General features: G+C 37.9%; 1 protein-coding gene across 7 annotated transcripts in view; it reads right to left on the bottom strand.

Moving 5' to 3' along the window:
* Positions 1-23,226, bottom strand: part of SF3B1 (splicing factor 3b subunit 1) — a 60,331-nt gene that overhangs the window by 15,040 nt on the left and 22,065 nt on the right. For 3 of the 7 annotated variants that reach the window (XR_003514729.1, XR_003514730.1, XM_027563581.1), the window contains exons 2-10: positions 22,093-22,269; positions 10,523-10,689; positions 8,775-8,879; positions 8,304-8,418; positions 6,382-6,461; positions 5,158-5,328; positions 1,447-1,684; positions 581-793; positions 208-329 (exon numbers count right to left, since the gene is read on the bottom strand). Coding sequence is in view for 4 of the 7 variants with exons in the window: in XM_027563581.1 (XP_027419382.1) it covers positions 208-329; positions 581-793; positions 1,447-1,684; positions 5,158-5,328; positions 6,382-6,461; positions 8,304-8,418; positions 8,775-8,879; positions 10,523-10,689; positions 22,093-22,120 (1,239 nt within the window). In the remaining 3 variants the exon portion in view is untranslated. Of the gene's footprint in view, positions 1-207; positions 330-580; positions 794-1,446; positions 1,685-5,157; positions 5,329-6,381; positions 8,108-8,303; positions 8,419-8,774; positions 8,880-10,522; positions 10,690-22,092; positions 22,270-23,226 lie in introns of those variants that run through there. The other 4 variants (XM_027563591.1, XM_027563601.1, XR_003514731.1 and 1 more) reach the window with 4 other exon arrangements.

A 23,226-nucleotide genomic window follows, 5' to 3' on the forward strand; every position in this document is an offset into this window, starting at 1 on the left:
TACCAGTTAATATTTTCAAAGAATATTTAAAACAAAAACCAGGCAATTCCCTGGTGGTCCAATGGTTAGGACTCGTCACTTTCATTGCCAGGGCCAAGGATCAATCCTCTGCCCCAGAATGATTGGGAATTGATATCCTGCAAACCTCATGGTGCACCCCTCCCCACCAAATCCACATTCTAAAAACCAGATTCATGTTGTTATTACCTTATATCCTTCTGGGAACATAGCATCTAATTCTTCATCAGACAACGGGCGATTTCTCTCATCAATTTCTCGCTCCCACCGCCAAGCCTGAAGCTGCTCAGGAGTCATACTCATTATGTGACCTACCAAAAAAGTAAACTTCTGTAATAATCTATATAGTGCAAGATTTTTATCATCACATAGGTCCTTGAGATTGGATATAAGACAGTTAAGATCAATTCTAACATTCATTTTTATATTATAAACTCAGACTTCCTTTTATGTCCCGTTATTCTTGCCAAAAATAGGCATTAATAACACACAGAAAACCACAAACAAAAAGTTCAAAATACTAACAGGGGGAAAAAATTATTTCCAATGACAAAGTTTCTACCTGGAGTAGGGGTGGCCATGTTCATGGCTGGTGTGCCAATTGGTGTCTTTCCAGGGGTCAGAACAGGAGTGCTTCCACCCATCTGACTAGCTGGTGTTTCATCCCAACGTGACTTTCTTTTACTGGCTCCAGGAGTTGGCGTTTCACCAATGGAATCTCCACCTCGATCTGTTCGAGGAGTCTCAGCCCATCCACTTCCATGCCCAGGAGTATCTTTAAAGAAAAAGTGAATAAGCCTAAAATTTTAACCACTGTCAAAAAATGACTGTTTATTCTCAAACAGTTAACAAACTCAAACTGATGAAGTTCAGAAACAAGAAAAGGAAACAGGAGCAAAGAATTTTTTTAATCACTCATAATACAACCCAGAAATAACCACTTTTGTGTAGCTTGAGCCATTTTTCATTTTTCCAGAGTGAGATTACTCTGCATGTGCAATTTTATACTGCTTCTCTTATCCATTACTGTTTATGCGGGGGGAGGAAGTAGGGGTGTGTGGTTTGTGGAATCTCAGGTCCCTGGTTCAGGAAGATCCCCTGCAGATCACAACCCACTCCAGTATTCTTGCCTGGGAAATCCCATGGACAGAGGAGCCTGGCAGGGCTACAGTCCATGGAGTCACAAAAGAGTGGGACACAACTTAACGACTAAGCAACAACTAATGTTCCTCCTAAAATAATCCTTAAACCTCTTTAAGAAGGGAAAAGATTTACACATATAATCTGCTCAATTCTTAACCTGTCCCGAAAACATCTGGTTATTTATCTGTCTATCCAGGACCAGAAGAACCGAGTTTCACCCATAGACATACCACTCATCAAATCAACATTTTACTCAAACACATGCCCAGATTCCACTAGAAGTACCTCTTTCTGTTTTGGGGGTCTCATCCCATCTGTTTTTACGAGCACTGGAAGTTGCGCCTCCATGGCCTGGTGTTGCGTGGCCTGGTGTATCGCCTCGTCCAGGAGTAGCAGCTCCCGCAGGTGTGTGACTAGGGGTAGGATCCCATATTTTTGAGCCTGGGGTTGCTCCAGGAGTTTCACTTCCCTTTGCACGACCTGGTGTTTCATCCCATCTTAAGGAAGGGGTATGTCCAGGGGTCTTAACAGAGTAAAACATTTTTATTTCAGACATCCACATGAAAGTAACTAGAAAACTTAAAAAAAAATTAAATGTTTTAGTTCATGATTAAGAGAGTAGATGTAGATTATCCTTCTGCTTAAAAGATGCCTACTTTTTAAGCAAACATGTTTATGACTAAAAACAATTTAAAGATTTAATTTAAAGCACTGAAAAAAGCCCTAGCTTAAAAAAACAACATATTTTGGGTAATAATCTTGTTATGCCACTAATGGTTCTGTAACTTTTGGGAAAACATTAAGGTTTCTCTGTTGAGATCTCAAAAACTTTCAGTTCTATAAATCTGGGGCTTTGAAATGTGAGCACCAAATTTCCCACTAAGAATATTTTTGAATTTTTTTTTGATTTTATGTGTTTAATTAATTTAACCATGTTTTGAATCACTTGAGTAATTATAACTTGATACTGCCACATAATTTCAAATCCTTGAAATGAGTTTATATTTACAATCTTTATATTACTCTCAAGATTAATGAAAACAAAAAATTAGAAGCTGACTTAATCAAAAGTTCCATGGTAGTTCAAATAAAGACAAGCAGTGAGCGATATAGGGCATCAGACAGTGTGACAGCAAAATAACCTCCATAATGCAGACAATATCATATCAAAAATGGCAGGTCAAGCAGTAGAAACAAAATTTGTATTTAAATAATTCTATAAGTTTTGTAGTATATTTTTACGTATTTCTTTTAAAGTTGGATGCTCCACCCAAGAGTTCTATTTAGCTTTATGTTTGCAAATAAGAATCAGTATTTTTTTCTTTCAAAAGATTCTATATATTAATCAGGGTTAATAAATTCTTAATTAGGTGAGTAAAGCATATATACAGTTGGACCATAAAGAAGGCTGAGCGCCCAAGAATTGATGCTTTCGAATTGTGGTGCTGGAGAAGACTCTTGAGTCCCTTGCACTGCAAGGAGATTAAACCAGTTAATCCTAAAGGAAATCAACCCTGAATATTCATTGGAAGGACTGATGCTGAAGTTCTAATCCTTTGGTAACCTGATGTGAAGAGTTGACTTACTGGAAAAGACTCTGATGCTGGCTCGGAAAGACTGAGGGGAGGGAAGCAGAAGGGGGCAACAGATGATGAGATGGTTAGATGACATTACCACCTCAATGGACATGAATCTGAGCAAACTTCAGGAGATAGTGAAGAACACGGAAGCCTGGGGTGCTGAAGTCCATGGGGTCGCGAAGGGTCAGACTCAACTTAGTGACTGAACAACACTGAACAATAACAAGGCACATAAACTGTTAAAAAATATCTTTTTGCTCAACTGCTCTTCCTGCTCAATCAGGTAGGAAAAAATTCTTCCTACTATCCACTGTAATTCCTACAGACATGATTAGAATAGAATTGTGTTAAATGAGAAACATGAAAGAAAATATGGTCTGAATCTCTAGTTTTTATAAAACAGACATCAACTTTTGGGTCTTCTTTTCTGTTGAAGAGATACAAGACAAGTTTCTTTTTCTCAGTTCTAAAAATTTACACCGGATACCAACCACAGAATTTAACTTAGTAATATTTCTCTGCAGAGTCAAGTCCTCTCATGTATCAGCAAGCAAATGGGAAGTCCTCAAGATCTACCTTAAACTAAATTCGTTGGAAATTACGTGTTAGGTTTAGAACTCAGTTCTGAGTTTGGAAAAACACTGCCATGGTCTGACATGCTTTTCCTCATTTGTAAATAAATCTGCAGTAGCCTATGCTAGAGTGGACAGTGACTTAGTCTAGGGTAGAGGGGACAGATACCATGTAAAGTGGCTAGATTCTGAATATATTTAAAAGTTGGGCCAAGAAAATTTATTTTGGATAGGATGTCAGATTAAAGAATAAAAGGAATATACGATGACCCTGAAGGGTTTGGTTTGAGCCAATATACATGGGAGCAGGATGGAAAGAGTGAATATGGAAAATCAATTTTATTTTAGAAATACTGATTTTGAGATGCCAATCAAATACACATCAAGGTAAATGTGTTGGGTCTGAGGAACAGAGAAATAAAGATGGATTTGTAAATTTGGGAGTTGTCTTACAAAGACAATATGTAAAGACAGGAGCAAGATCCTAGAGTTAATTTAGACTGAAAAGAGATCTGAGGATTGAGCATTAGAGTACACTAAATTTATGGAAGCTGAGGATGATACAGCAAACAAGACTAAAAAGTAGTAGCCACTAAGAGGAGTATTGTAAAAAGAGAAAGAAATGGATGGTAGCTGGAAGGGGATGTGAAGATCAAGAGATGATTTCTTGCAGTTTTTTTGTTTTTTTTTTTTTTTAAAGATAAAGATCAGGAAAATGTGTTTGTTGATGATAATAACCTAGAGTACAGAGAAAAAAACTGATGCTACATTAGAGTCCTTGGGTAATAAGAGATGGGAAATGGTACATAAACAGACGGGTTAAGCTGTACACAGTCAATTTGTACTAACAGTCCACATTACAAGAGATGGAAAAGCAGAGTAGATGAGAACATATACAGGCATACCAGCAGATTTCACAGTGGGAACATTTATACTTTTATCTTTTTAATTGTTCCTATTTGGGATGGGAGAGAAATAGAAATCAAAGTCACAAACTAAAAAGCAGCAGCTAAGGAGGTACAGCTTCACAGAACATAAGGAAGTCATTTGAAGGGAAGGGGAATAGAGCCATTGCTTAATGATCACTTTGTCTGAGTGATGAAAAAGTTTCGGAATATAAATCATGGTGGTTCTTGTACAACATTTTAAGAGTAATCAATATCATTAAATTGTACACTTAAAAATGGATAAAATGGCAAATTGTATATTTTACCACCAAAAAAAAGTTTCTAGGAAAATAAACTGACAAAGAAAATGTAGTAGTAGTGTGTATATATGACACCTGTAGTCAGACTTAAAATCATCCATCTAGAAAATGAAGAGGACCGCTATGTTATACTCAACCTCCATATAATGTGACGTACTTCCATTATCTGTATTTAATATTTCAAAACGAACATCCCGTTACAAGTTATAAATAGAACTGTTTGCCACAGAAGTCATGTTGAAGCCCTTATCCTTGCTCTAACTGTACTTGGAGACTGAACCTTGAGTGAGGTAATTAGGTTAAATGAGGTCACAAGGTTGAACCCTAACCTGACAGGACTGGTGTCGTTACAGGCAGAGAAGAGACACCAGAGCTCCCTCGCTCTTCCACGTGTGCAAAGGCCACATGAGGACACAGCAAGAAAGCAGACATCTGCAAGTCAGGAGGAGAGCTCTTACTAGGTACTAACCCTGCTGGCACCTTGATCTTCAAGCCCCCAGAACTGTGAGAAAATAAATGCCTCTTGTTTAAGCTACCCAGTCTGAGGTTATCTTGTTAAGGCAACAAAAGCAGACCAATATATTCCATGAGAGAAATAAATTAAAAATAGTAACAATAAAAAATAAAAAGAAATTACCTCTGCTTGATCCCAACTTGATAGCTTTTTTGGAGTGGCACCAGGAGTCTGATCAGCTGTTTGATCCCAACGTCGTTTCCGTTTTGAGGGAGGCTGGGATGCTGCTGCTCCATTGACGACTTTTAATTCTCCAGCCTTAGCTTTTTCTGCTAGCTGTTGCCTAATTTCTCTCTGAAAAATACACAAATAATCAGTGAGCATCTTTAAAACACTTTCAATATATTTTCATGCCATTAGTACAGTTATTTCTACCTAACACCATTTTATTCTTCACTCATTCTCCTTTCTATGCTACTGGTATTTCCATTCCTTATTTTACCTCTCTTTCCTGTATTTTCAAGCTTTATACACTGTCTTTTTATATAATAGATGAGCAAATATGGAACGTATTACATAGAGAGCACTGCTTTAAATATAGTTAATGAAGTAAAATCTTCACTCAATGGTAGCAAACCAAAATGCTTCCACTGAAAAACACTTCAAGTAAAACTTATAAAAATAGCAATTAAGACTATTAAGTTGGGAGAGTGATAAATTTTCAAAATTTTATTGTAATTGTAACTATGAAGTATTATATATAGTATAGTCACAACAAAGATACATTTAATTTACCCTGTGATTTTAAAGTGGAGTTCTATAACTCCATTAGATATATGGAGTTCTACAACCCCAAAATCTATTATATATTCATAATAAAATTACAAAGACTAAGTATTAAAACAGAGCAATCTCTGCAGGCCAGCAGGAACTCATCAGAATATTCAAACTGAATTTCCACACATATTCAAACTGAATTTTGTGGAATAAGAGGCTTTTCAAAAAAATGATTTCACTATTTGACTTTTCCCTTACACAGTGACTTCAGGGACATACTGTTAATAGCCCCCACAGATATGTCCTCTATAAAATATATATGTGTACACATATATTGGAGAAGGAAAGGGCAACCCACTCCAGTGTTCTTGCCTAAGTATCCCAGGGACGGGGAAGCCTGGTGGGCTGCCGTCTATGGGGTCGCACAGACTCGGACACGACTGAAGCGACTTGGCCGCAGCAGCAGAATTCTGCATAAGGTTCTTTCTCAACTTAATTTTTATTAACAGTAACAGTAATAAAGTAAGCAATATTTGTGCAGCAAATAAAAAAGGAAATATAAAAGTCTGTCAATCTCAACTTCTTTTACATTCTTCCAACACCATGAAAATAAAAAGCAGGTTTACAGACCTCTTCTTTAGTTAAATGCTGTTCTCGCATTACATCCATGTAAGTCCTAGCATTCATTTTAGGATCAGGGGTCTTCCCTCCTGCAGAAAAGAACAGCAACAGGACAAGAGTACAATAAATAAAAGATAATTAGGTTCAATTGATTTATCTGCCCTGCTCTAATATTACATTATTCCATAATCTTTAATTTATTTTTTGATGAAAAACTTTAATAATTATACATCTTACTTTTTATTGAGTTTGCTGATCAATTTAACCTGTTTGAACACAAACATATCTACAGCAGTTTAAAACAAAGATTTTAATGCATATAAAAACAAAATGACAGCACAGTTTAGTGTCTTCAGAAGTGATGGGTTCCTGGGTTGCTAATCCGGAATACGTACACTTTCGTGCCTTTGTCTCCATCAGCAGTTCTGACTTCAAGCAGCAGAATAGAAGCCTAGAAAATTATCTCTTTACCATTAGTAACACTTTGGAAAGATATTTATATTCAAAACATTACCTGTTGCAAGCTGTTAAAATCCTGACTACAAGTAACTACGACTAGATAAGTTCTTCATACAATGTTCTACAACAGTTATAGTTTAGAAAATCTGACTTTAAAAAATATACCTCTAATCTTATTCTGATGTCATGTTACTAAAAAGGGCTTCATGGGCTTTCCATGTTTTGTTGACCCAGAAACATATTTTTATCTTCTTAGGAAGTATAAATAACAACTGGAAACATATTACTTAAAATATATTACTTCTACCAGTTATTATGATGCATATAGAAAAAAAGTGGTGTACAAAGAGATGTGTTAGTCTCTTGGTTAAAGTTTCAGTATTTGCTTTTCAAACTTTGAAATATCTTAAAGAAGCCCAAATGAAACAATACAAGATTCACAGAGGCACACGATGTTTTAGAAATGTGATAATTAGCTATACAAGTAGTATAGCATCATAATTTAGGAAAATATAATAAAATTCTAAGACATTTCCTATGCTGAAGATCATGCCCAATTGATAGTGTCATTCTTTCTGACACTAGCTCTGATAAGACTTCCTTTGGAATACTTTTTCACCATAATCTAGAGAGGATGTGTTGAACTGCACCCTTAAGAATGCAGACAGGACTGGCATATAGCAGTACTGCTGTAGGAAAGAAATTAAGGACAGTTAGTATGGGCCTGTGAATTCTGACATACATGTTTAAATCAATTACAATTATGCAAGTAAAAAAAGAATATCCCTACTAATTCATGCAGGCTGAAAGTCTAATTTATAAACCTGCAGCAGAATCTAATTTTAAAAAACAGGCACCTAATTTTGATTTTGAAACTCACTCACCTGAGGAAAGCATCCATCAGGCTCACTATGCCCCTTGTGCTGACCTGCACACTAAAATCAGCAAAACAGACTCCAACTATTAAAAATATCAAAGTCTTTGTATACATACTTCTGTTTTAACTTTAAGTTTGCTTAGAGCAAAGTAGGTGCATTTATTAAACTATATTTAGAGCAACATGGGGGGAGCTCTAATGTGGAAACAGTTTCTCAAAAGTTAACAATCCTAAAAATCTAGATTTGGGATGAAAACTTTCAATAATTTGAAAGTATCTTGAGCAGAAAAACACATTTGTTCAAAGTAAAGAAAGCGTACCCAAAAACAAAAGTAAAAGAAAAACCTTTAACCCTTTGCGTTTCTATGGCATGGGCTCATTAGTTTCTTGTCCTTCTACCTGGAAAGAAAACTGGCATTATAAAGATGAAGAATATGGCATCTGTGACTTCAACCAAATCTACACAAATCTATAGTAAGGGGGATTTTAAAAAAGAAAAGCAAATTCATAAGCATGCCAAAAAAAATCAAAGGGCTAAAGACAACTTAACACAAATAAATTTCTGAATACTTATAGAAAAGTGGGAAAGAATTACCATCTGCAAAAGGATCAAGACGCTCAGGGGAAATTATCATGGTCCGCCTGTGCTTTTTGTATTCATCTTCCCGATCTGCAATCTTCGGAGGTCTATGCTCAGCAAATGGATCATACTGAAAAGAGGTATGTCTCACTTAATATTCACTTATTAAATAACCAAACAAAATCACAAACAAAAGTCAGAACATTATAAAACATAAAAATGCTTAATAAATGCCTACTAATATTCTGTATCAATACTCACATAAATGCTATTATGAGAAAGTAAGGCATATGAGAAATTTCCATAGTTCAATCCCCTCAATCCCCTTCATGAAATTATCACCTTTATAACCTAACTATTTCTAATTTTCTCAAATCAACTCTCCTCAAAATATTAACTTGACTCATAAAATAAATGAGTTTCCCCGGGAGTTGAGACATTCAGTTTTCTTTATCCAAATAAACTCTGGTTTAATCTTTAAGTTACCTGTTCTGTTGACTGTGGTATATCATTAAGCAATGCCACAGGGGCATGATATCCTGGCTTCTTCTGACCAAGCAAACTTGTAGATGATGAGTAGTCATCGTCATCCTGCAATGGAATGCCCCCCCAAAACCAAGAAATGTCAGAACTTAGAAACTAGAAAGTACATAGAGATTCAATATGAAAACAAAATACAGTATGATAAAACTTGTTAACACTTGCGTTTTCTGTTCAACTCAAAAAACTATTAAAACAATTAAATATAGTTTTCTACACTCTTAAAAAGATTCAATAAGGACTGCTTTCTGTGGAAGTCAAAGTTATATACGGACTAGAAAAATGTGAGCATTTCATTTTTCTCACTTCAGTTCAGTCGCTCAGTCGTGTCCAACTCTTTGCGACCCCATGAATCACAGCACGCCAGGCCTCCCTGTCCATCACCAACTCCCGGAGTTCACTCAGACTCACATCCATCGAGTCGGTGATGCCATCCAGCCATCTCATCCTCTGTCATCCCTTTCTCCTCCTGCCCCCAATCCCTCCCAGCATCAGAGTCTTTTCCAATAAGTCAACTCTTCACATGAGGTGGCCAAAGTACTGGAGTTTCAGCTTTAGCATCATTCCTTCCCAAGAAATCCCAGGGCTGATCTCCTTCAGAATGGACTGGTTGGATCTCCTTGCAGTCCAAGGGACTCTCAGTGGGCATGATTAAATTTGTTTTTCAGATTTGGAAACTACAAACAGCTTCTTTAGAATTCTCCAGTTTCCTGGTCTAACTCTTTTTTAAAAAACATGGTTTAACCACAGAAAAAAGTAAAATGTAATTAATTTTAAATGTATTTCCCTAATAGTATTACTGTGTTTAGACAGAATAATGTTATATTATTATTTTACTAATGTAAGAAGTGCCACAACAGGGAGATCTCAAGAAGATCTTAACACGTCATTTATTTTATTTAAAACTGAAAAAACAATTTCCTAGTCAGCTTTTGGAACACAGAGCCATTACTGCCTCTTACCATTAAGGTATGATATGCAAAGAGGCCTGACTGGCTTCTACAAACTTTGCTTTGGCACTTAAAATTTTTTCTTTAAAAAAGGTGCTAACTATAAAATAAAATATGGCTTGAATTTCATAAAAACAATAAGTTTCACAATCTATATACACAGGTTACTGAATCACACAAAAGTGATAAGCTATTCACCAAATTTGGATGTTTGGGATGGTCTGACAAGATATAAGCTCTGTGGAATATATGAAAATACTTTAAGAGATGTGTTTCAAAATAAGAGGTAATCATCCTTCGGAGTTAACTAAAACAGGCTCGAAAAAGCCCATTAATGTCAGTACCAAGAAACAGTTCATTCATATTAAGATACCAAGGGAGAAAAAAACAGTATCAAGCAAATATCAGAGGTCACAAGCCATTTACAATGAAATCACTTCTTACAGGGCTCCTCCAGATAGAGCTCAGTAGGTAACAATAACTCAGTAAGTTACTTTTACAATGGTTAATGATTTCCAGGTGCTTTGCTAAATAAACTAGTTTTAAAATAAGAGTCAGAACTGAGCACTTCCAGAAGTCTTAGAAGAGAAAGACACCTTCAACAGTTTTAGCCTCCCAAAGAAAAGATTTCTCAATCTCCAAAATGTCTTCTGAGATTAAACCAGATGACTCCAACCAGAAAATTTGTATTTCTTGCTCTCCAACAAAAAAATGCTAGGACTTTTTGTATACTATGAAACTTACATCTTCAAGTTCAGTTGCAGCAATTGATGTCACATATCCAGCAAACCTGCTGTCACTTCCACCGTAAATTTCCTGGTCATAATAACCCGTAGAATCAAGGCCCACTCCTTGAGCTTCATCAAGAGCTGCCTTCTTGCCTTGAATTTCTCGGATCTGTGCTTCAATATCTGTAAGAAAATAAACACAGATTTTCTTAGTCTCATTTTCCAAACAGCACTCAACATAATACATTTCTCTACTGGGTATTATCAAAATAACCATAAAAAAGTATTGATTTTTAATAAATTTAAAATATCTCCACCTCAACAGAAGGTACTTATGCACACAAAAGAAATCCTATTTTATCAACTACAAGTTACTCTTACATTAAAAACAGCTTGCCAAAGTTTATTAAACTACCATTAAATTTTAACCTTTCCCAACTGAAAGAATCCTGGTGACATTGATTAGGGAGCAAGAACAACACTTAAGATTATTTAAACACTACTAGAAAGGTAAAAACAGTACTGTAGAGAGTGGGTCTCAAACTCAAATGTGCAACAAATCGTCTGTGTGTTCTGATTTTGTTAGAATGCAAAAGGCCTAGATCAGACCCAAGTTTCTGCATTCCTAACAAGTTCCGAGGTAAAAACCTAAACATCTTCAATAGTAAAATAACAAAGGATAAAATCTAAATTCTTAAGCATGTAATACAGAGCCCTACAGTTTGGCTGCAACCACCATCACATTAGATTTATGACTTACAGTCTGAGCTTTAAATTAAAAATGTATGCCTTAAAGGCTCTTTACCTACTAATACACTGATCTATGTGTCTCAGTTTCCTACAACAGAGAGTTTCATTTTAAGGATTAAATGACATAATGAGCATGAAACACTTAAGCATTCAATGAGTCCCCCAAGCACTGTGTCTATCCATAGGTCTGACATTCAGAAGATGCACATGTGGTGAATGAAGTATCAACTCTTAACTGCTTTGCTAATTTTTAACTCATCATCTTATAATCTAATTTCATATCTCCATCAATTATCTAAATCATGATAATTTCCCAATCATCCTAGTAACATCCTTCACATCCTAGTAACATGTTCTCTCGTTTCCTGATCCTATCAAGAACCACACACTGCATATAGTCATGTCTCTTCAGTCTCCTTTAAATAGACTAGACTTCCAACCTTTTTTCAAAGTCTTTCCTGACACCAGGTAACTTTAAATTACAAACTGATGTTTCATTTTAATAATCTTAATAATCTATAGGTGTGTAAAGAAAAAAGCGTTTCCACTGCCAGCGATCTGTGACCTCACGAACAGGCATTTCTTGCTAGCTCATTACCTTCAACTGAACTAGTCCTTTGATACTAGGCACTTTTGAAACACTCATTTATTAGTTTGCAAGCATCAAAAGGAAAAAATTCAAGTGGTACAAATAAATGCCTAACCCCCACCCCCAGCTAAGGGAGAAAACCCTCTCTAAGTCTTCAAGATGTGTGTGGTTTAAAGTAGAAAATGCAATAACATTATCTAGTCCAAGGCACAGCGTGCGGGAGCAAGTCTCAGAAACTCAAAATAAGGCAATAGAGTTAATACTGAAATTAGCAGCCCCAGTTTGTAAACGAATCTCTTATAGTGTATCAGAGCACTACCATCCCCACTTATTTTTCCTGCATTTCTCCCCTCAAAACTGTTACAGGAGCCCAGGCAGCCAACGGCCTCCATCACAATTAACCACAAACAGAAATATCGTCATCTGAGTGGACTGATTCATTTTACTATTCTCTCTGCTGCTGCTGCTGCTGCTGCTAAGTCGCTTCAGTTGTGTCTGACTCTGTGCGACCCCATAGACGGCAGCCCATCAGGCTCCCCCATCCCTGGGATTCTCCAGGCAAGAACACTGGAGTGGGTTGCCATTTCCTTCTCCAATGCATGCAAGTGAAAAGTGAAAGTGAAGTCGCACAGTTGTGTCCGACTCTTAGCGACCCCATGGACTGCAGCCTACCAGGCTCCTCCATCCATGGGATTTTCCAGGCCAGAGTACTGGAGTGGGATGCCATTGCCTTCTCCAACTATTCTCTCTACTGTTGTTTATATATTTATGTATATATTTAAGCTTTAACCCATATTAGATCCCCCCTGCCCCCCAGAACACTTTTTCTCCTGATATAATACAAAGAACTCTCTCAGGGATTAGTAAAATTGGCTCAAGGATGAGTGGAGATCTATTCTCATTTTTTCCTTTTTGAACATTCCCATTTCAGAAATGTTTACGGTTTAAAAAAAATAAAAAACCACCACCACTAGGTGCATGTATCATTTTTCAAAGTATTTTTTTTTTAAAGAACCATAAATGCTACCTACTGTCATCAGGACTCAGGCAATAAACACAAATGGGTTAATCGCGCCAGCCAAATAGTCTGCAATCTCCTCTCCACAGCATCAGTATAGTCTACTAACTAACCACTTACATCAAAATCACCTGAGGAATCTGTTACAAGAACAGACTCCTAGGCCTCAAATACACTAAATCAGAACCTCCAGTGTATGAACCCATGCTTCCACATTATCAGGAAACTCATACCTAGCCCAATACCTCTCCATTTGCAGCCCATCCCAGTCTCACCAAAATCACCAATTTTATATTTTCCTCTAGGTGATATACAAATGAAAAACCAGAAAGGGGCACTGTTTCATAAAAACTGCATCACACTACACTTATCATTGTGCAGCATGCTCAGTCCCCAACTTACATCACAGACAGCTTTATTTCCCCTCTAAAGAACTTTTCCGTTGTAAGGTTTCACTAACATCCCTTTATTTGGATAATATGTTTATTCACAAACTGTCATCTACTGAATTTTACCTACTGATTTTATGTCTTTACTGATTAGCAACAGTTGTCTTATTGTGGAACAATTATAGCAAAATATTAAGAATTGGTAAAGTTGGACAATGGGTTACACTGTGTTCAGTACATTTTTTTTCTACACTTTCCTGTATTACATTTCATAATAGAAGTCTCTGAAAGTAATTTTTCAAAGTTGTCTCTCCAGCAAAGGTTTATAAAATACCACAGCTTTCAAATTTTACACTCTACATCTCTGGGAAAGACAAAAAAGTTGTCTTTAACTCTTTATTTTCAAAGTTACCTAACACTATATTACAGCTACTGGTACACAAGTACTCCTGTACTTTCTTAAATAGGAACTGACTAAAAATAAGCAAATAGATAATTTCAGACAGCAAATTATTAACACGTAAGACTTCTTCAGTTGTGTTCAGTCACTCAGTCGTGGCCAACTCTTTGCGACCCCATGAACTGCAGCACGCCAGGCCTCCCTGTCCATCACCAACTCCCGGAGTCCACTCAAACAACAAGTATGAAAAAAAGTGAGGTGGAACATACCCAAAAGAAGAATAACCAGAGGTCTAAAATATTAAAAAAAGGATGTGAGGAGGCAAAGAAGGAAATGTTTATGCTAATCTAGCTCTAGTTCAATTATGACCAACGTGAACAAATCCTCTATTACCACCTAATCCCCTTCCAATTTAGAATCTCTATAATTCAAGACATTCAGATGTAAAAATAAAGAAAAATGGATACTGTCTGCTAGAGATTGGACAAAAGATTGGGACCTCCTAATGGTCACGTATGTGACTGCCAAGAGCTAGCACTCTTAATCCACCACAAGGTGTAAGTATTCCAGTCTTCGCGTTGTGCATATCAATAGTGTATGTCTTTTTATTACCAAGCTGTACTCCACCGTACCACAGAGTATTTATCCATTCTTTATTTGACTGGCATTCAAGTTGTTTGCAGCTTGCAGAGATACAAACAAAGCTGCTGTAAACATTAGTGTACAGATTTTTGTGTGAACACAGATTTTAACACCCCCAGAGTAAATAACCTGTGAGTATGATTGCTGAGTCTTAGAGCAAATACATGCTTCATTTTATAAGAAACTTTTGGAGCCCTTTTTGTGGGTTTACTTGAGCAAGTTTAAGAACAGAGGAGAAATGAATTATTCTGTATAACAGAAGAATTTTGACCAATACAATACGGGAGAGAAATTAAGGAAACAGTAAAATGAAGAAAAGCTGGGATATATGAAATTATAAAATCCCAGTTTTATGGCATTAAAGGGTATCAGGAGATATAAACATCTAATATGGATTTCTAAATTATCTGCATAAGCACCTCATTTCTGTTCTCTATCTAACCCTACCCCTATCTTCAGTAAAATCTATCAAGGGGGAAGGAGGCTTCTGTGATAGCACTCTTGGTTATTAATGCTGAAAGTTTAAAAACAGATTAAAGTAGAATCAACTACACTCCAATAAAATTTTTTAAGAAAAGAAAAAAGAAGTAGAAATTCCCTATCCTGATGGTAGATTTGGAATCCTAAAATTAAAATGATGCATGATTCTTCAAATCCCCAGAGCTGGCATATTCTGGAAGTGGTTAAAAAACAAACAAACAAACAAAGACCTGGGGGGGGGGGGGGGCGGGAATCAAAGTACTAGTTAAGTATTAGACTGGTATTTACCAAAGAGCCTGCAAGAGACTCACTAAAGGATGATTCTAGAGGATAATCTGTCAAGAACAGAGTTTTTCTTAAGTTCGTATTTCCGTTTTAAGGTATGTCTATCAGTAGGAGTCAAAAAAAAAAAAATTGCCGGCAGCAATAAAGCTTATTAGAAAATTGTGAGTATATTCATTGCCATTATGGCGCTAGTGGTAAAGAACTCGCCTGCCAATGGACTAGACACAAGGGTTCAATCACTGTTTGATTCCTGGATCAGGAAGACCCCCTGGAGAAGGGCATGGCAACCCACTCCAGTATTCTTGCCTGGAGAATCCCAAGGACAGAGGAGCCTGGAGGGCTCCAGTCTACAGGGTCAAAAAGAGTCCAACGAGATTACAGTGATTTAGCAAAGTTAGAGTGGGAAGGGCACTTGAATTTTCAAGTCCTTTGTTAGACTTCCTTGCCTTGGCTAGTCTAACCAAAACCTGAAGTATTATTTCAGAACTGTACTCTTTCCAAAAGCCATTAATTTTCTTGGAGCTTTCCTTGCTTGTGGGCCTCCTGACACCTTGACTGTCACAGCCGTGGTGCGAGTGTCTAACAGGGAGTTGTGTTTTTATTGCCATTTTCTCCTTTCCCTCCAGACTGTGGGAAACCGTACAGGACAAAGGTACTGCAACCAGTTAATTGCAAGAAAAAATAAAAAGACATGAAGGAGGAACATACAGATTTAAGAGTACAATATACGAAGTTTATTTGGAATTTAATTCAAATGAATTGTAAAAAAATGTTTATAAGGCAATCAGCAATATCAAACACTGATGGATATTTTATTAATCTTAGGTTTAATAACAGATTTTTTTTTTTTTTTGGCAGTGCCATGCAGCATACAGGATCTCTGATCCTCAACCAAGGATTGAACCTAGGCCACCACAGTGGAAGAGCTGAATTCTAACCACTAGACCACCAGGGAACTCCCAATAATGGTTTTTTCCCCCTTTCTTAATAATGGTATTTTTTAAAGTCCTTATATTTTAGAGATACACACTGAAAAATGTATGGATATATATAAAATAGATAGCCAATGGGAATTTGCTACATGACTCAGGAAATTCAGGGCTAGGTAACAACTTAGAGGGTGGGCTGGGGAGGGAGGTGAGAGGGATGTTCACGTGGGAGGCGACATGGGTAAACCTATGGCTGACTCTTGATGTTTGGTAGAAACCAATGAAATAAGTCGTAAGTCATAAGTTGCTCAGTTGTGTCTGACTCTTTGCGACCCCTCAGGCTGTAGCCTACCAGGCTCCTCCGTCCATGGGATTTTCCGGGCAAGAATACTGGAGTGGGTTGCCATTTCCTTCTCCAGGAGATCTTCCCAACCCAGGGATTGAACTGGGCTCTCCTGCATTGTAGGCAGACGCTTTACCATCTGAGCCACCAGGCAAGTCCAAAAAGAACTTAGGATTTACATATTTTATGTATATTTGCCATAATAAGATTGAGAAAGAGGTCTAATAATCAGAAAATAAATTTATCTATTTATCCAAAAAAATATATGTATAAAATTATCTATCTGGGATTTGCTTTGAAATAACAGGAAAGGTGAAAAAGACTAGTGAAGAGATTAAGAAAAGGTGGCTCTGCCTTTACAACTGTTCAAGCCATATGATTAGATAAGCACAATATGGGGGTTTATTTCACTATTGTATTTTTGTATATGTTTTCAATTTTCAATAAAAAGTTAAAATGTTTTAAAAGCAATTTAAAGTTTCTCCTTTTTTCTCATTCTTGGTTCTCATTTCTTCTAACCCTTTGAAAACACAGCCTCTGGCCCCATGCAACAGAAAATAAAAGCTCTCTCTTCTCTGAGATGGAATCCTCTGGTGTACATAAACAGAATTTTTTTAAGTTCTCTGATGTACTATCTTATGGCAGAAGTGAAGAGGAACTAAAAAGCCTCTTGATGAGAGTGAAAGAGGAGACTGAAGAGTTGGCTTAAAGCTCAACATTCAGAAAACGAAGATCATGGCATCTGGTCCCATCACTGGAAACAGTATCAAACTTTATTTTTTTGGGCTCCAAAATCACTGCCGATGGTGACTGCAGCCATGAAATTAAAAGACGCTTACTCCTTGGAAGAAAAGTTAGGACCAACCTAGATAGTATATTCAAAAGCAGAGACATTACTTTGCCAACAAAGGTCCGTCTAGTCAAGGCTATGGTTTTTCCAGTGGTCATATATGGATGTGAGAGTTGGACTGTGAAGAAGGCTGAGCACCGAAGAATTGATGCTTTTGAACTGTGGTGTTGGAGAAGACTCTTGAGAATCCCTTGGACTGCAAGGAGATCCAACCAGTCCATTCTAAAGGAGATCAGCCCTGAGTGTTCTTTGGAAGGACTGATGCTAAAGCTGAAACTCCAGTACTTTGGCCACCTCATGCGAAGAGTTGACTCATTAGAAAAGACTCTGTTGCTGGGAGGGATTGGGGGCAGGAGAAGAAGGGGACAACAGAGGATGAGATGGCTGGATGGCATCACCGACTCGATGGACGTGAGTTTGAGTGAACTCTGGGAGATGGTGATGGACAGGGAGGCCTGGCGTGCTGTGATTCATGGGGTCGAAAAGAGTGGGACACGACTGAGTGACTGATCTGATCTGATCTGATCTGATGTACTATCTTAACCCTTAAAAGTTTCAATTCTTGTCATTTTTTCTTCTTTTCCAGTTTTACTCATCTTGCAAGTGATGGTAACGTGAAATCTTGTAAACGTTAAGATATGTATATTTTAAAAACCAACTATGCTCCAGTGATCTACAGAAATGTCATCATTCAACTGAAACTCTCTTTTTGGAGGAAACTGATCCTAGGATGATTTTCAACTATCAGAGAACAAATCCTTCCCTAGGAGACAAGAGGTTGACTATATTTACAGCGTGAATTCATCAACAAATTTATGAAGAGGCCCATTTGAAATCTCAAGTCATTCAATAACCAGATTTCCATTTTTCATTTACTTAAAAATTGTTTATTACTAATCCAAAAATCGTTATAATTTAAAACTTAAAATTATAGACATTTGCCAGACATAAATACATCAAATGTTTCATCTGGGAATCGAGTTTGATATCAAAATATAAAATACTGCTGGAACTTGCACCGTCTATAAGATGGAAAACATCTAACCTACTGTTTGTATTTTAAACTAAGACCTAAATATCAAACTCTGAAATGAACCATCACTGGTCACATTTGATACAACTATTTAACTGCTCCCCACCAATTCTGTCCTACTGGTTTCCCCTTCTGCGCCTTTCCTTTTTTCTATGCCTCAGACAATGCTAAATCTAGCTTGCAGCACTTCCTCCTCCTTGGTACATCTTTATTCCTCATTTTTAATTTGTACAATTTGCAACGTTCTATAATTCTTCACTTTGCATTACAGAGACACAGCCTTTGGGCGTGCTACAAGGCTTGTGCGATCTTAGCTCCCTGGTCAGGTACAGAACCAGTGGCCCTTGTAGTGGAAGCTCAGAGTCCTAACCACTAAACTGTCAGGGAATTCTCCCAGACACAGCCTTTGGATGTTAATCACCTTTTAGTCTGATCCATAAGTAACATCTAATCACTACCAATCAGAAGCAAGTGGTAAACAAGGATTTCTCAAATTTGAGACTTCTAAAAAATATGCAGAAAAACAGAAAATATATTCTGTATACCAACTCTCAGTCTTTTTCTTAAACAAAACCCTAGTAGGACAACTAACTATGGTGGTAAATTATTTTACTGAACACTACAAACAACAGTTCCTAAAAGATTAATTCCTAACTAGTATCAATTAAATTCTTACATAATTCTACAGGAAGGAAAATTCTGAAATCTTTAAACAACTTTTTTCCTTTTTAACAACATTCATACTACATGTCTACAAAACTGAAATAACAACTATTCTGGACACAGGAAAGTAAAAATCTCAGAAGACGCAGAGAAATAAAATCATTATTCCAGCCATTCTGCAAGCAAAGAATTAGGGAGAAAACTTTTTCAGCCTTGTGATGCCCCTGAAAATCCATTCAAGGGATAGTGGCTAAACAAGCCAATACATGGAATTTTTGGATAATCCATCTTTTTTCCTTTCTAAACAGAACACTGTGGTTCCCTCACGGGCCAAAATCAGCAGTATCTGAAGAACCGCTGGCTGGCAAGATTACCCACATTAATAACTTTCTAAACTTGACATGACATGCAAAAAGGGATTACATTTGATTTTAATAAATCCAGTTCTTTTTATATTTCAATACTGGGAAGCTTATAAGCCACAGTGACCCAGGATAAAAAAATAATAATCGGGTTGGTTAAAGAGGCTGTTAAGGGTTGATTCTAACAAATATTTGAAAGGAATATGACAACAAGAGGAAAAAAAAAAGAAGACTGGTTTGGGTCAATGAAGGGAAATAAGAGCCTATGGAAAAAAACTATATTGGAAGGTACAACAATAACTTACTTCAGCTTGAATACTAAAGTATTATTTATCTTACAAGACTCAATTACAAAGTACTGATGCAGCCATATTTTAACAATAAATTACCAGGTACAACAAAGAAATGTCCTTACCAGAAGCATTATTTAGGATGAAAAGATTTTAATTTTTATATAAAAAAGCAACATGATAGAAAACTTTAAGACAAAAATTAAACAAGTATTACATACTTTTAAAAGTTGGTCCAGGGAGTTCCCAGGCGGTCCAGTAGTTAGAACTTGTGCTTTCACTGCCATGGCCTGAGTTCAATTCCCAGTGAGGGAATTACGATCCCGCAAGACACTCAGCACAGCCAAAAAACCAAGACTGCTCCAGTGAGATTTAAATTCAAGACTTCCTCTCAACTAGTTCAGCATCCTAAAAGGTTACCCTTGCAATCTTCTGCAGACCAAAACTTTCAACTGTGCTTCTAAAACACGGGAGAACTAATCATAACTTTGATTTTCCTATCCAAAAGTTATCTTATCATAAAGATACCAATAAAGTAATCAAGGCCACAAAATGCCCCAAACGAATAATCTACAAGATAAACAATAGCCAACATCTTTATCTTTTCTAATTATTTTACAAAAGTAGTAGTCTAAAGACAGAAGTGCCCAAAAAACACTTTGGGATTAAAACAGTGTTTCAATCCCAAATACCTAACAAGAACAGTAAAAATATAAAAGTCACTTCCACTTCATTAGTCTGTTTCATAAGTTGCAAAAAACTGGACTCAATTCCCAGGGGTGATACAATCATTAACAGCCCCAACCAACATTTTTCAGATGCATCTACTTTTTCCCTCCTTTAACTCTCTTTTCCTGCCACAACTAGCCAAACACATCTTTCACGAGTCACTGCCTAGGTACAAGATGTCGTCTCAGGTTCAAATGTCCTCCCCTAATTTAAAACCGATTGATCCTTTTAGAGCAGGGATACGTCACCTCCTCTATGAAATAACCCTAAGCATAAATTAATGACTCCGTTACCCAGCTTCCCAAAATACACTACTTATATTTAAGCATTCAATTGCCTCATAAAGGATGAAGATAGATAGCTGTTTCCCCACTAGGCTATAAAACTTGATGACCTTAGTCTTTATTACCTCCCACAAACTAACACCAAGCCACGAACCCAGAAACGACGTGTGACATAAAAGTAAAAAACGACGTGTAAAATAAAAGTAACTCTTCGAAGCAGTGTTTGATTAAAACTTCAGATTTCAAGTCAAAAATCAAGGAATGCAGTTCCAACTTCCCATACCTCATCTTTTCTCAAAAGTGACCCTGCTGCTGCTGCTGCTAAGTCGCTTCAGTCGTGTCCGACTCTGTGAGACCCCATAGACGACAGCACACCAGGCTCCCCCGTCCCTGGGATTCTCCAGGCAAGAACACTGGAGTGGGTTGCCATTTCTTTCTCCAATGCATGAAAGTGAAAAGTGAAAGTGAAGTCGCTCAGTCGTGTCCGACTCTTAGCGACCCCATGGACTGCGGCCTACCAGGCTCCTCCGTCCATGGGATTTTCCAGGCAAGAGTGCTGGAGTGGGGTGCCATTGCCTTCTCCGAGTTACAGATTACTTATGTACTAATACTACACAATGGCAGCAGCTGAAATGTCTAGGTTTGCTTAGTTTTGCTTAAGTATCAGGTAATATCAGTCAATCATCAGATAACAATTGATCAATAGGTGTTGAGCATAAGCTGAAATGCCATTCAAATTTAGAAGAACCAAGCATTAATACAGTACTGGAATGGGGTGCCACTGCCTTCTCCGCAAAAGTGCCCCTACTTCCTGTCATTTCTGAATACTCCCTGAAGGGGGACTACAGCCTATTGCCAATATTTTCCTAATTTCGCATACTCTGTATTTCACAAAACGACCAACTTGTTCAAAAGCTTTAGCCATTATTAATGTGCCTTTCCCTGTTTCATCAAAAATCAGTCTCAAAAGAAAAAAGGCCCCTGTTATACTAAAAGTAATCAAGGGAGGAGAAAACTACCAGATTTTATTTCCAAATCATTCCGAACCACCACCAAAAAAACCCAAAGTATGTATCTTAGACGCCTGAAGACATACAAATTAACCAAACTTAAAGAGTAACGAGCCTCAGTTTGACTAAACTCGATTGAGTGCCGCCCGGAAAGCGGCTGCCGTATTTCAGTGCTTTTCTGACCCTCCCCTACACAAACTATGCCAACCACAGTTCCGAGAGGTGAGAGAGACTTTGTTCCCACGCCCTTTCCCCCGCTCCCTTACCGCGTTTAAACGAGGCCCCCAGTCAGAGAACAAAAGCAATGCTGAAGTAGCAGCACCCAAACACGGAACAAAGCGCCTGTCGGGGGTGTACGAGTAGGACGCCATTACGCGGGGCAGTGGCCTGCGCCTCTGGCGCCGAGCAGACAACCGGGGGCCCGAAGCGCGAGTTCGGACCCCCAGAAAAGAAACCACAGGAAGAGGCAGAAACCTAGGAAGACAAAGTCTTAGTAGGTTGGCAGCGGAGAATCTACGTAACAAGGGGAAAACCGCTTACCTTCGTGAGTCTTGGCGATCTTCGCCATTTTGTCCACTCGAACACACAGACGGAACTGGCGCTCCCAAGAACTTCCGCTCGTCGCCGCTGCCACGGAGAAAAATAGCTGGGGGCCGCTCTCCGCGCAAGCGCCAAGCGGGAGCGCGCTCGGTCGGTGACACGTGACAGAGCAGCCACCTAGATAGAACAGAGAGGTGCATTGTGGGTGGAGGGAGGAGTCAGGATTGCTCCCGGAGACGGTTTCCGTGGTAAACCCGACAAGGACTACGTGAGCTTTAGCGCCCTATAAAGAGTAACTCCGCCGTGGAGGAAAGTGGATTTCACCAGGGCAGTTAAAACAGTCGCTGAAAGAAACACTAAGGTTTCAGGACTGGAAGAAGCCTCAGACCTTCAGTCCCCTTTCTCCAAATTCACCAGACGGCGTTTTGAGGCCAAAAACTTTCCTCAGCATGTCTCAGCTGTTGTAGTGCTTAGTTAACACTTACAACAGTCTGATCCCTCACTCAGTAATTCAAGGTCGTTTTCTTTTTAATTACTTAACATTTGATTAGGAGTTTTGTCTACAATATACGTTCCCAATCGCTATTGAAATCCACATAAAGAGGGTAACTTGTTGGTAATCCCATAACTCCCGCAAAGTGGATAAAATGTTAATAATCTCATTTAAGAAATGACGGGAAAAAGCTAGGCCAGGGTTATATATGAGATTGCACAAGGTCACACAGTTATTAAATTACACAGCAGGAACTCTGCCAGTCTTTTCTGAGTTCTTAGAAAAGTCCCGATTGTCAGCACTAACACTAATGAAATGCTTCTGATAATCCTAAATGTCATTACTAAATCAGGAATTTTTTTTTCTCCTAAACATCAGCTGTACAAGCATAACCTTGTCACACTGGCTTTGGACTCTGAAGAACGTAACAATTTAATAGAGAAATGACTCATTGGAAAAGACTCTGATGCTGGGAGGGATTGGGGGCAGGAGGAGAAGGGGACGACAGAGGATGAGATGGCTGGATGGCATCACTGACGCGATGGACGTGAGTCTGAGTGAACTCCGGGAGTTGGTGATGGACAGGGATCATGGGGTCGCAAGAGTCGGACACGACTGAGCGGCTGAACTGAACTGAACTG

Source organism: Bos indicus x Bos taurus, chromosome 2, assembly GCF_003369695.1.
Source record: "Bos indicus x Bos taurus breed Angus x Brahman F1 hybrid chromosome 2, Bos_hybrid_MaternalHap_v2.0, whole genome shotgun sequence".
Classification (NCBI taxonomy): Eukaryota; Metazoa; Chordata; class Mammalia; order Artiodactyla; family Bovidae; genus Bos; species Bos indicus x Bos taurus.